General features: G+C 37.0%; 1 protein-coding gene across 2 annotated transcripts in view; it reads right to left on the bottom strand.

Annotated features, from left to right (window-relative positions):
* Nucleotides 1-14,661, bottom strand: part of Dnaaf3 (Dynein axonemal assembly factor 3) — a 223,732-nt gene that overhangs the window by 35,592 nt on the left and 173,479 nt on the right. For both annotated transcript variants that reach the window (XM_090410152.1, XM_090410151.1), the window contains exon 11: nt 2,032-2,154. In XM_090410152.1, coding sequence (XP_090266278.1) covers nt 2,032-2,154 — 123 coding nt within the window. The remainder of the gene's footprint in view (nt 1-2,031; nt 2,155-14,661) is intronic.

Here is a 14,661-nt window from a genome sequence, read left to right as displayed (position 1 = left end):
ACTGCAAGGGACCTGGTATACACCAGGTAGGTCTAGGGGAGGTGATTGGTCTTTAGTGGAGTGGATAAGGGATGCCAATTTTCTATAAGGCCTGTAACAGGAGGTCAGGTCATGTTTTTTTAAGATTTTGGTAATTTTTTCCGAGGTTCCTCGGATGTAGGGAATGGTGATGGATTTAGAGTAATCCTTGTTGTGGAGGTGGGGGGGGGGGCTGTGGCTTGTAGGCTTTAATATTTTTTGGATTTTTTGGGGGGTAGTCATTGGCTGAAAAAGTGTTGAGGATGTGATTTAGTTCAGTGTTTAGGGCCATGTCGTTAGAACAGATTAGTTTTGCCCTGTTGTATAGTGTTTTCACCACTCTATATTGTTGTGTGTGTGTGGTGGGGGGAATTGTTGGTGAATGTATCTGCCTGTATGGGTGGGTTTTCTATAAACTGAGAAAACCAAGGTTCCATCAGGCTGGCGGGTGACTAGTGTGTCTAGGAAAGGGAGGCTGTTGTTTTCCTCTTTTTCCGGGTAAACTTGATTCTGGGGTGTTGGTTGTTTAAGTGTGTTAAGAAGGAGAGGAGTGTTTCAGAGCCATGTGGCCAAATAGCAAACACATCATCAACGTAGCTAAGCCATATGGTTGGTTTTTGTGGGGCAGAGGCTAAGGCTTTTTCTTCAAAGGTCTCCATGAAGAAATTGGCCAAGGGTGGAGAGAGTGGTGAACCCATGGCTGTCCCCTCTGGGTTCACCACTCTCCCTACCCTTGGCCAATTTCTTTATGGAGACCTTTGAAGAAAAAGCCTTAGCCTCTGCCCCACAAAAATCAACCATATGGCTTAGCTACGTTGATGATGTGTTTGCTATTTGGCCACATGGCTCTGAAACACTCCTCTCCTTCTTAACACACTTAAACAACCAACACCCCAGAATCAAGTTTACCCCTGGAAAAAGGAAAACAACAGCCTCCCTTTCCTAGACACACTAGTCACCTGCCAGCCTGATGGAACCTTGGTTTTCTCAGTTTATAGAAAACCCACCCATACAGGCAGATACATTCACCAACAATTCCCCCCCCCCACACACAACAATATGAAGTGGTGAAAACACTATACAACAGGGCTAAACTAATCTGTTCTGACATGGCCCTAAACACTGAACTAAATCACATCCTCAACACTTTCTCAGCCAATGGCTACCCCCCCCCCCCAAAAAAAAATCCAAAAAATATTAAAACCTACAAGCCACAGCCCCCCCCCTCCACAACAAGGATTACTCTAAATCCATCACCATTCCCTACGTCCGAGGCATCTCGGAAAAAATTACCAAAATCTTAAAAAAACATGACCTAACCTCCTGTTGCAGGCCTTACAGAAAATTGGCATCCCTTATCTGCTCCACTAAAGACTATCCACTTCCCCTAGACCTACCTGGTGTATACCAGGTCCCTTGCAGTTGTAAACTATCTTACTTTGGCCAAACAGGCAGGACAGCGAATATCAGAATTTCTGAACACAAGGACTACATCTGTTTTCACAAGTACAGCCATTCTGGTCATGCAGACCATCCTCTGGATACATGCCACAGAATACAGTGGAAGAAATCTACAAATTTGAAAGACTATTTATGGAATCAGCCTCAGCCCTAAGAATCTCTCCAAACCTCAACAAATTTGGTTGTATGTGACTACCCCAAATTTGGGAGGCTTACATCAGCAGACCTTCAGCCCAATGGCCAAGAACACCTACTTAGCCCACTAGAGGGCACCATCAGGACTTTTAGGAGAACAATAGCTTCATCTCTTCATTCTCAGTTACTGTGTTGTATTGCCTACATGTACGTGCCTTTTTTTGTAAGTTCCTTTTGAAGATGGCAATGTGACATTGCCGAAATATCGGAAATATTTATTAAAGTGTAATTTAATTTATATTCGTATCTACATTTTTCAGTTCCTTAAGTGATTTAGTAATAAATAAAATGTTTGATGTTTTAAGTTATGAAAGGCATGATATGTTTTTGTTAATATTCAATGATAAAGACTGTTACCTTTATATACTTTCCAGAAGATTTTTTCAAGAGCTCTTTCTCTTCACATTCAATTCCATATGCAAGATATGGGCTGGAAACTATATCACCCCAATAACGTGTTGAAATATTGCAATCTTCTCCCTGTATAGAGAATTTGTGGCATTAAATTGTTAATTTTTTACATATAAAAATAACTTGTTCAATGTAAGCAAAATTCATTGTATTATACAATATAGATGAGGTTTCTTAAGTACTGTACATTTACTTATAATAGTAAGAAGAGACCTCTTTAGCCTAGATCATTCTCAATTCTCATTGGGACATGGATCCTACAAGTTACTGAAAAGTGTTCCAGGAATGCTGGTCCATGCTAAATTGACTCTATCTCATAGCTGCTTCAGAATGAATTGCAGCAGATCACTGTCATAACAGCTCATTCTACAAATGGTAATTTGGACTGTGATATGGACACTGAGCAGGCCAGTGAAGTATGGTAAAGTCATCCTCATGCTCCTGGAAGTAACTGCTACAAAATGGATAAACTGTAAGCATGAAGAGCTTTTTAGTCAGCAACAGCATTCAACTGGGCTATGGCATTCACACAACATATGCCAAAGAAATAAATAATATCTGTTTAGCTCATAACATCACCGATAATTGCATGTAATTGCAATGTCTGTCTGGCTTGATGAGTCATTTAACTGCTCCTGCATATAATAATGGAATATGTTGACATATAAATACATAAATAGTGGACATAACTATAAATAATTATACAGTAAGTGTAATTTATTTTATTTATTTTGTAAGTGAATACTTACAAAATAAATGAAAATAAATTATTTAATGACAGCAAAATTTTTGGCTTCTCTCAAGACCACTTTCAGTGCAATTAAGAGAAAACAAAATAGAATAACAATTAGTAATAATAGTACATATTACAATATGATGTTGTTTATTATTTTAACGGTATAATAGAACACAGAAACTAAGTAAATAATTAATTTATTAACTAGATGCTGATATTTCGCTGGTATTATAACCAGCATCTTCAGAGCACAAAAACACTGTTTGTCACAATACGCGAGACTAAAACAACATGGTGTACTTCAACAAAACTGTAATAGCAACACAAAGACTAGAGTCCTGATTTTGGCACCCTCTATCTGAAAAAAAAAAAAAAAATTCCATTCTGTACTTTAAAAAGGCACTGGACATTCTTCCAGTGCCTTTTTAAAGATTACCTCTGCGTATATGTTGAACAAGGTGGTGGAGCATGCATCCTTGTCTCACTCCTCTTTTGATGTTAATATCACTGGTGGTAATGTTGTCTAATTGAATGGTAGCTGACTGATTCCAATACAGATTTCTTATTAGTCTTATGTCTTGTTCGTCTAGCCCTATTTGTTGAAGGACTTGTGTGTCTGACTTTGTTGAATGCTTTTTCAAAATCTATGAAACACATAAAGACAGATTTCTGTTTTTCTGTGCATTTTTGTATCAATATTTGGGCACAGAAAAGGCCTCTTTAGTACCAAAATCATTCCGAAAGCCGAATTGCGTTTCACTTAGAGTTTCTTCACTTTTTCTATAAATACGATTCTCATTTACTTTAAAAAATATTTTTAATGTTTGGCTCATTAGACTAATAAGGCAATATTCACAGATATTAAAGGGATGATAATGTTTCCCTGGTTCTCTTCACATCTGAGCATGCCTGGAATTGCTTTGTAGAGCAAATTGTAGCTCATCCATTGATCTCAGGTCCAGTTGATATGAGCCCTGGCCCATTTTCATCAACCTGTATGCAGACTACTGGTTGACAAGCATACAGGTGACCTTCCTGAGTACTTCTGTGCACACTGGAAGCGGATACCAATGTTTCTGTAGCCAAAGCAAGGTTGAATTTTATCTGATTCAGGTTAACACTTCTGTTTTGGCGAGAAGATAATTGGAGATATCAGTCACCCACTGCAGTTTTAGCCCTGGCTTTCCCTCACTATATTTCTGGGATGCTGTTTATGATTGTTGTAATTAGTTACACAGTCTGAACCATAGAACAATGACTCAATGCAACAATCTGGCTACCTCTACCTGAATTTGGCTGGCATCTAGTCTTATGATGGTTCACTACCTGAATTCATCAGTTAAATGGTGCTTGTAGCCACATCCAAAAATTTTTTTTTATCATAAAATGTCTTGTTTTTGCTCCAGACAAAATGAAAAAGACTCCAAAACACATGCTTTTATGCCATAGCTCATTTGCATATACTGCTCTGATAGTGCCTTTCGTTTGTATACGATAACCAGACTCAGTCACATTTTACATAATGTACCTGACTTTTTATATGCCCCCCCCCCAAAAAAAAGAGTTATATCTGTTTTTCTATTTGTTCTGTAATTTGTGGAAACCATTATAGATATAATACTTTCATATTTTCAATATATAGAAAATTGGACAATTTTCTATATATTGAAATTCTTCAAAATAAAATCTTCACTTATACCTTTCCTTGAATGTATTAATGACAGAGCACTCATAACAGATTCTGATAACTCATTCCACTCTCCAAATGAAAAATGCAATCCTCACTCCCTTGGTTATAAAGAGGAATGATAACTTTCTTCTCTCTTGTGTGTATATTCTTCACTAACCAAGTAATCCTATTAGCTAATTTGGTTGCTTTTGCAATATGTCATCTAAAAAATTCCTTATCCACTAGCACCCCAGATTTCCTAGCCTCAATTTTCTAGTACTGTTCCCTCAGTGTGGTACACAGCTTGTAATCATTTCATTCCAAAATGCATAACTTTGCACTTTAAACATTAAACTGATAACCCACTGGTTTTTGCCATACTGTTAGTCTGTTTGAATTATTCTGCAAGTTTCCTCCATCACCTTGATTTTGCATCAACAGCATACAACTGAACATTCACTTCATATCATTTATGTACAAATTAAACAGCACTGGTTCAAATACAAGCACTGTGTATACCACTCTTTGTGTAACATGTCATCATATAACCATTCCCTTTATCCAACTCACCTGTCACTATTATAAAAAGTTAATAAAGTATGAGCTACTCTTCACAAGCTATGCTCACCTCCAAAGAACATCATTTTCTTATCCACCCATTCCAGGATCATGTCTTTGACCAACTTCACATGCTATTTCTACCTTTATTACCATTCTGGAGATAGAAAATGGTCTGTAATTTTCTACTGCAATTTTAGAGCTGAACTAGACTTAAATTAAATGGTAAAGTCAGAGTCGATGCCAATTTCTTTGCATATTTACATAATACGTGAACTGATCCCATCTAATTCCACAGCCATATTTGCACAAAGATTCTGGAATACTCCAAATATACTTCCACTTCATCAACCTCTATTTTCATTTCAGTTCTATTACATTTGTCAGTATAGTATTTTCACTTGGATGACCCTTGCAAAATGTCACTCAGTGACTGAACTGCATCTGTCACCTCACTACCATCACCACTTATTAAGATCATTCCATAGTCATTTTTCCTTGTACTTTCCACATTTTAAAAGAACTCTTTGGGATTTGCTTTGGCCTGGTCAGCTAATTTGTTCTCATAATTTGATTTTATCTACCTTACCCTGTTTGTCCTCGAGCCTCGTAACTACTCATGCACTTGCTGATCACCTTTCTCCTTATATCTTCCACGACATTTTTTTTTGCTACAGTAATAACACTACTCATTCATCAAATTCCTACCTGATTGATCTTCCCTGGGTATGCAGCCTGATAATTGCTTCTTGCAGATTGTTATGCTACGGCACCACTTCAGGCTGCCTCCTAAACTTCTCATAATCACTAGTCCTGTTGTTCCACATATACCCTTTCTTAAACAAAATTCCATATATTTGGCAACCAACCTCCCAAGTCAAGACTATATGATCACTTCTTCCAATTGGAGGCACTATGTCCACTTTGGTTATGAATCGATCATATAACAAGATTTGGCATTCTGAATCCCTGATTCTCTTCTATCACTGCTGTTTCTAATAATTGTAGAAAGTTCCAAGTTTTAATGAAAGCTAAAAACTTCAAGTCATTACCTATTAGTAGATGAATAAATTCCATTTCCTTCCCTTTGTGTGATCTTTCCTCCAACCAATCTATATCCTCACAGTTGAAGTCCTCCATAATAATTATGGGGTAAAACATGATGATGCATATTTTCCACGTCACTTCTGGCATGCACCCACTATAGCAGTAACAGACAGTTATAGACAGTTATGACAGTCCTATCAACAAGATAATAATGAAGTATGGTTATTGTTCTCTTAAAAAACATTTCTGTAGGATTTCGGTTCTGTATGTCTAAGGTAATGTACTTTGGAAAAAAAATGTTCTTAAGTTCAAAAAAGAACAAGCCTGATCTGTTGTCCCATGCAAGAGTTTGCCAAGTGTTTTTATCATATGTCTATCTGTACCTTGATCAATCAGATAGATCACCATATAGCTGTTTAGAAGAACAAGACTATATTAGATACTAATTCTTACACATCCAGTCTGTGTAGTTACTTCCATTCAGAGTTCGTTGGAACAGAAATATTGCTTCCATTACCTGTTAGAAAAACTGTATAAAGGGACCTATGAAGTCCTGTTCTACAGATAGAATTTAAAAGAAATGATTGTTTTAAACTATCCCAAGTTTGGGAAGTTATCCTACTTTAATAATCTTAAAAATGCTTAATAATTTCATTGTTATTTTCTTTGAATTCAAATAGTTACAGATCACATTCCTCCTCTTAATTTAACATCATATTGTAATTGTTGTTTATTATTTTGGTGTACTTCAACAAAACTGTAGTAGCAACACAAAGACTAGAGTCCTGATTTTGGCGCCCTCTATCTGAAAAAAAAAAAAAAAAAAAACGCTATCATATATTACTAGAGTCCTAGAAAAGTGCTAGTTTTTTCTTAACATGACTTAGGATGTTGGTGAGGTGTGGACAGTATAAATAGTCCCACATACAAACTAGCTTTTTGAAGTACAGAATGGAAGAATTGTTAGTGAGAGTGGCTAGTAGCTTCGCTAAATGTCTAGCTAGTTTGTATGTGGGACTATTTATACTGTCCACACCTCACCAACATCCTAATCAAGTCCAAGCCTCCAAAAAATAATATCCCACATAAGGAATTCATTGCTATAAAAGAGCTACACAACAACAGCCAGATTACCATAACAAAAGCAGACAAAGGAAATGCAACCGTGGTGATGGACACAACTGAATATGAAAACAAAATGCACACACTATTACAAGATCAGTCAACATACAAAATTATAGATCGCAATCCTACCAACACACAAAAGAATAAGGCATGAAAATTATTAAAAAAAGTCACTTCCTGGCCCAAAGACACAGTTAACAAACTCAAACCCTTCCATGTTAAAACACCTAGGATCTATGGATCACCAAAAATTCACAAACCTGGCACACCCCTACGCCCAATTGTGGACAGTATAAATAGTCCCACATACAAACTAGCTAGACATTTAGCGAAGCTACTAGCCACTCTCACTAACAATTCTCCCTCCTTTATCAAAAATTCAGCACACCTAAAAAGCATCTTACAACACCTCACCCTAAAAAGCTCAGACTTAATAGTAAGCTTTGACATCACTTCACTATTCACAAATGTACCACTAATAGAAACCCTCAATCTACTGAAGTCACACTTCCCCCCTGATATATTTGAACTATTCAAATTCACAATACATGCAGGATATTTCACATGGAAAGGGAAAATATACAAACAAATTGATGGGACAGCCATGGGCTCCCCCCTTTCTCCCCCCCTAGCCAACTTTTACATAGAACACCTGGAAAAACAAGCAATCAATACAGCCACTCTCAAACCAACACTTTGGCTATGCTATGTTGATGATGTGCTTGCTATTTGGCCACATGGCCCTGAGACATTGAAAACATTCTTAGCACATTTAAATAGCCAATATCCAAAAATCCACTTTACTATGGAACTGGAAGCCAACAACTGTCTGCCCTTCCTGGATACACTCATCACACGTCTCCCAGATGGTTTTATCATTTTCAGTTTTCAGAAAACCCACACATACAGGCAGATACTTACACAAACAATCACACCATCATCCTTCTCAACAATATGGCATATTAAAAACGCTAACCCATAGAGCGAGAGCAATCTGTTCAAATGACAAGGCTCTTACTGCTGAACTGACTCACTTATGCCAAACCTTCTTGGCCAACGGCTACAATCCACAAAAAATAAACAAAATACTAAACACTCCTAAGAAACCCCTCCCACCATCCACCACAGAGAACTACAACAAAACAGTCACCATCCCTTACATTAAAGGCACATCCGAAAAGATCTCAAGAATTCTCAATAAACATAAACTACGCACTACATTCAGACCATGTAGCAAATTAGCCACCCTCATCCGCTCACCCAAGGACAGCATTCCTCCTTTATCACATCCAGGAGTCTACCAAGTACCCTGCTCATGCAATCAAGCCTACTACGGTCAAACAGGAAGAACTGTGAATATCCGCATCAGCGAACATAAACGATACGTCCGGAAATATCATTATGGGAAGTCGGGCCTAGCAGACCATGCTCTGGATACCCCTGCACACAGGATCAACTGGAAAAACACAAAAGTACTACACAGAAACCCATATAAATCAGAGAGATTGTTCTTAGAGGCGACAGAAGCCCTAAAACACACTCCAAATATCAACAAATATGGCTGTATTAACTTGCCGAAGATCTGGGAGACAGTCATGTTAAGAAAAAACTAGCACTTTTCTAGGACTCTAGTAATATATGATAGCGTTTTTTTTTTTTTTTTTTTCAGATAGAGGGTGCCAAAATCAGGACTCTAGTCTTTGTGTTGCTACTACAGTTTTGTTGAAGTACACCATGTTGTTTTAGTCTCGCGTATTGTGACAAACAGTGTTTTTGTGCTCTGAAGATGCTGGTTATAATACCAGCGAAATATCAGCATCTAGTTAATAAATTAATTATTTACTTAGTTTCTGTGTTCTATTATACCGTTAAAATAATAAACAACAATTACAATATGATGTTAAATTAAGAGGAGGAATGTGATCTGTAACTATTTGAATTCAAAGAAAATAACAATGAAATTATTAAGCATTTTTAAGATTATTAAAGTAGGATAACTTCCCAAACTTGGGATAGTTTAAAACAATCATTTCTTTTAAATTCTATCTGTAGAACAGGACTTCATAGGTCCCTTTATACAGTTTTTCTAACAGGTAATGGAAGCAATATTTCTGTTCCAACGAACTCTGAATGGAAGTAACTACACAGACTGGATGTGTAAGAATTAGTATCTAATATAGTCTTGTTCTTCTAAACAGCTATATGGTGATCTATCTGATTGATCAAGGTACAGATAGACATATGATAAAAACACTTGGCAAACTCTTGCATGGGACAACAGATCAGGCTTGTTCTTTTTTGAACTTAAGAACATTTTTTTTCCATAGTACATTACCTTAGACATACAGAACCGAAATCCTACAGAAATGTTTTTTAAGAGAACAATAACCATACTTCATTATTATCTTGTTGATAGGACTGTCATAACTGTCTATAACTGTCTGTTACTGCTATAGTGGGTGCATGCCAGAAGTGACGTGGAAAATATGCATCATCATGTTTTACCCCATAATTATTATGGAGGACTTCAACTGTGAGGATATAGATTGGTTGGAGGAAAGATCACACAAAGGGAAGGAAATGGAATTTATTCATCTACTAATAGGTAATGACTTGAAGTTTTTAGCTTTCATTAAAACTTGGAACTTTCTACAATTATTAGAAACAGCAGTGATAGAAGAGAATCAGGGATTCAGAATGCCAAATCTTGTTATATGATCGATTCATAACCAAAGTGGACATAGTGCCTCCAATTGGAAGAAGTGATCATATAGTCTTGACTTGGGAGGTTGGTTGCCAAATATATGGAATTTTGTTTAAGAAAGGGTATATGTGGAACAACAGGACTAGTGATTATGAGAAGTTTAGGAGGCAGCCTGAAGTGGTGCCGTAGCATAACAATCTGCAAGAAGCAATTATCAGGCTGCATACCCAGGGAAGATCAATCAGGTAGGAATTTGATGAATGAGTAGTGTTATTACTGTAGCAAAAAAAAATGTCGTGGAAGATATAAGGAGAAAGGTGATCAGCAAGTGCATGAGTAGTTACGAGGCTCGAGGACAAACAGGGTAAGGTAGATAAAATCAAATTATGAGAACAAATTAGCTGACCAGGCCAAAGCAAATCCCAAAGAGTTCTTTTAAAATGTGGAAAGTACAAGGAAAAATGACTATGGAATGATCTTAATAAGTGGTGATGGTAGTGAGGTGACAGATGCAGTTCAGTCACTGAGTGACATTTTGCAAGGGTCATCCAAGTGAAAATACTATACTGACAAATGTAATAGAACTGAAATGAAAATAGAGGTTGATGAAGTGGAAGTATATTTGGAGTATTCCAGAATCTTTGTGCAAATATGGCTGTGGAATTAGATGGGATCAGTTCACGTATTATGTAAATATGCAAAGAAATTGGCATCGACTCTGACTTTACCATTTAATTTAAGTCTAGTTCAGCTCTAAAATTGCAGTAGAAAATTACAGACCATTTTCTATCTCCAGAATGGTAATAAAGGTAGAAATAGCATGTGAAGTTGGTCAAAGACATGATCCTGGAATGGGTGGATAAGAAAATGATGTTCTTTGGAGGTGAGCATAGCTTGTGAAGAGTAGCTCATACTTTATTAACTTTTTATAATAGTGACAGGTGAGTTGGATAAAGGGAATGGTTATATGATGACATGTTACACAAAGAGTGGTATACACAGTGCTTGTATTTGAACCAGTGCTGTTTAATTTGTACATAAATGATATGAAGTGAATGTTCAGTTGTATGCTGTTGATGCAAAATCAAGGTGATGGAGGAAACTTGCAGAATAATTCAAACAGACTAACAGTATGGCAAAAACCAGTGGGTTATCAGTTTAATGTTTAAAGTGCAAAGTTATGCATTTTGGAATGAAATGATTACAAGCTGTGTACCACACTGAGGGAACAGTACTAGAAAATTGAGGCTAGGAAATCTGGGGTGCTAGTGGATAAGGAATTTTTTAGATGACATATTGCAAAAGCAACCAAATTAGCTAATAGGATTACTTGGTTAGTGAAGAATATACACACAAGAGAGAAGAAAGTTATCATTCCTCTTTATAACCAAGGGAGTGAGGATTGCATTTTTCATTTGGAGAGTGGAATGAGTTATCAGAATCTGTTATGAGTGCTCTGTCATTAATACATTCAAGGAAAGGTATAAGTGAAGATTTTATTTTGAAGAATTTCAATATATAGAAAATTGTCCAATTTTCTATATATTGAAAATATGAAAGTATTATATCTATAATGGTTTCCACAAATTACAGAACAAATAGAAAAACAGATATAACTCTTTTTTTTTGGGGGGGGGGGCATATAAAAAGTCAGGTACATTATGTAAAATGTGACTGAGTCTGCTTATCGTATACAAACGAAAGGCACTATCAGAGCAGTATATGCAAATGAGCTATGGCATAAAAGCATGTGTTTTGGAGTCTTTTTCATTTTGTCTGGAGCAAAAACAAGACATTTTATGATAAAAAAAAATTTTTGGATGTGGCTACAAGCACCATTTAACTGATGAATTCAGGTAGTGAACCATCATAAGACTAGATGCCAGCCAAATTCAGGTAGAGGTAGCCAGATTGTTGCATTGAGTCATTGTTCTATGGTTCAGACTGTGTAACTAATTACAACAATCATAAACAGCATCCCAGAAATATAGTGAGGGAAAGCCAGGGCTAAAACTGCAGTGGGTGACTGATATCTCCAATTATCTTCTCACCAAAACAGAAGTGTTAACCTGAATCAGATAAAATTCAACCTTGCTTTGGCTACAGAAACATTGGTATCCGCTTCCAGTGTGCACAGAAGGACTCAGGAAGGTCACCTGTATGCTTGTCAACCAGTAGTCTGCATACAGGTTGATGAAAATGGGCCAGGGCTCATATCAACTGGACCTGAGATCAATGGATGAGCTACAATTTGCTCTACAAAGCAATTCCAGGCATGCTCAGATGTGAAGAGAACCAGGGAAACATTATCATCCCTTTAATATCTGTGAATATTGCCTTATTAGTCTAATGAGCCAAACATTAAAAATATTTTTTAAAGTAAATGAGAATCGTATTTATAGAAAAAGTGAAGAAACTCTAAGTGAAACGCAATTCGGCTTTCGGAACGATTTTGGTACTAAAGAGGCCTTTTCTGTGCCCAAATATTGATACAAAAATGCACAGAAAAACAGAAATCTGTCTTTATGTGTTTCATAGATTTTGAAAAAGCATTCAACAAAGTCAGACACACAAGTCCTTCAACAAATAGGGCTAGACGAACAAGACATAAGACTAATAAGAAATCTGTATTGGAATCAGTCAGCTACCATTCAATTAGACAACATTACCACCAGTGATATTAACATCAAAAGAGGAGTGAGACAAGGATGCATGCTCCACCACCTTGTTCAACATATACGCAGAGGTAATCTTTAAAAAGGCACTGGAAGAATGTCCAGAGGAATCACAATAAATGGAAAGATTGTTAACAACCTACGATATGCAGATGACACCATGCTAATTACAGATAACATTATGGATCTCCAAAAACTCATTGACAGAGTATACATAAAAAGCCAAAGAATGAGAATAAATATAAACATCAACAAGACAAAATACATGGTCATCAGCAAACATCTAATCTCATCAATGAAACTGACACTCAATGGGAAAAATATCGATCAAGTGTCAAGATATAAATATCCTAGTTGCTGGTTTAATGAAAGGTGGGATCCTGAAATAGATATAAAGACAAGGATTGAAGTTGCATGGCAGTCCTTCATGAAAATGAGGACATTATTCTGCAATAAAGACCTGAACATGGAAGTCAGATGGTGAATGCTGAAATGCTACGTGTGGTCTATTCTGCTCTATAGAGCTGAAACGTGGGCATTGAAGGCAACAACCATCAAGAAAATTGAAGCCTTTGAGATGTGGCTATACAGAAGAATGCTAAAGATATCATGGACAGAAAAAATTACCAATGAAGATGTCTTAAAATCCATTGGCAAAGCTAAACATCTTATACAAATAATCAAGAAACAAAAAAAAAACATCATATCTTGGCCACATCATGAGAAATAGCAAATACCAACTTCTACAAACTATTTTGGTAGGAAGAATTGATGGCAAAGGAACTAGAGGAAGAAAAAGAATATCATGGTTTAACAGCATCAAGACATGGACAGGAAAGAGCAGTGCACAACTGCTCCAATTAATGAAAGAACGCAGTTTGTTTGCAAAGATGGTCGCTGACCTTCGATAGAAGATAGCACCATAAAAAGAAGAAGAATATCTGTGAAAGGGACTTATGGCGGAGGTAGTGCGGTGGCTTGGGGAGGCATCATGATGGATGGACACTCAGGCCTGTATGCACTTACTAGTAGAACCATGAATTCTGCAACTTATAGAGACAAGGTCCTGAACCCCCATGTTCATCCATATGTGGGTGCAATAGAGGAGACATTTATCCTACAACACGATAATGTTCATCCTCATCGAGCAAAGCTCATGGACCATGAGCTTCAAGAAAATGTCTCCCCCATTTGTCAAACGACAGTTCATCACATGTTGCAAATGCGTTTGATTGAAAAAACAATTCACCAATAATTTTTCAATGAATTATTTTATAATTTAAATTATATATCTAGTTTAATCCTTTATCCAAGTGTAAGCAAACAAAGTTTGCACCTGAAGTATCTTCAGGACTGGGGAAACTCGTGTCAAAGGTGAACTGAGTTCTGATCACTTTCCTTTGTATCCCATAATGCAAAGCACATCTTCTTGCAGACATGTATAATGCTATGCATTATGGGAAGGGTCACTACCCAGACCAGTTTCCCTGTAATAAGTGCAGGGTTACCTCTCTGAAAATTCGTGAGAACCCCCAGATTACCCAACAATGAGTGACCTGAAGGATCAAAACTCAGCGTTGTTCCCCTCAGCGTTTGGCTCTACCCAGTGGCAGGCTCACCCTCACCACCAAGCAGAACTGTTTATATTTCATCTGAGGGGGTAACATCAACAGCTGGGCCTCAGTTGACTTCATGGGCTACAGCATTGCCATCCATTATCCCTCTACCTGGGTAACAGCAACAGCTGAGCCTTAGTTAGAACTTCATTGGCTACAGCATTGCTATCTATCACCCAAGTTTCCAACCGGTTTTGACAGGTGATACTAAGGTTGAAGCAATGCAGAAGTCATATTTCTATATGCCAGTTGCCAAACGGTGTCACACCTTATTATTAAATTACTCTGGATTAGAGAACTATCTTGGAAGTTTTTTTTTTCACTTGGTTAGACTATAAATTATATATTTAGTTTAATCCTTTATCCAAGTGTAAGCAAACAAAGTTTGCACCTGAAGTATCTTTAGGACTCACTGGGAAACTCGTGGCAAAGGTGAACTGAGTTCT

The sequence above is a fragment of the Typopeltis vanoorti genome, chromosome 20 (genome assembly GCF_054136105.1).
Source record: "Typopeltis vanoorti isolate ZY-2024b chromosome 20, IOZ_Tvanoo_1.0, whole genome shotgun sequence".
In the NCBI taxonomy this organism is placed as follows: Eukaryota; Metazoa; Arthropoda; class Arachnida; order Uropygi; family Thelyphonidae; genus Typopeltis; species Typopeltis vanoorti.
This window is presented reverse-complemented; position numbering and strand designations above follow the sequence as displayed.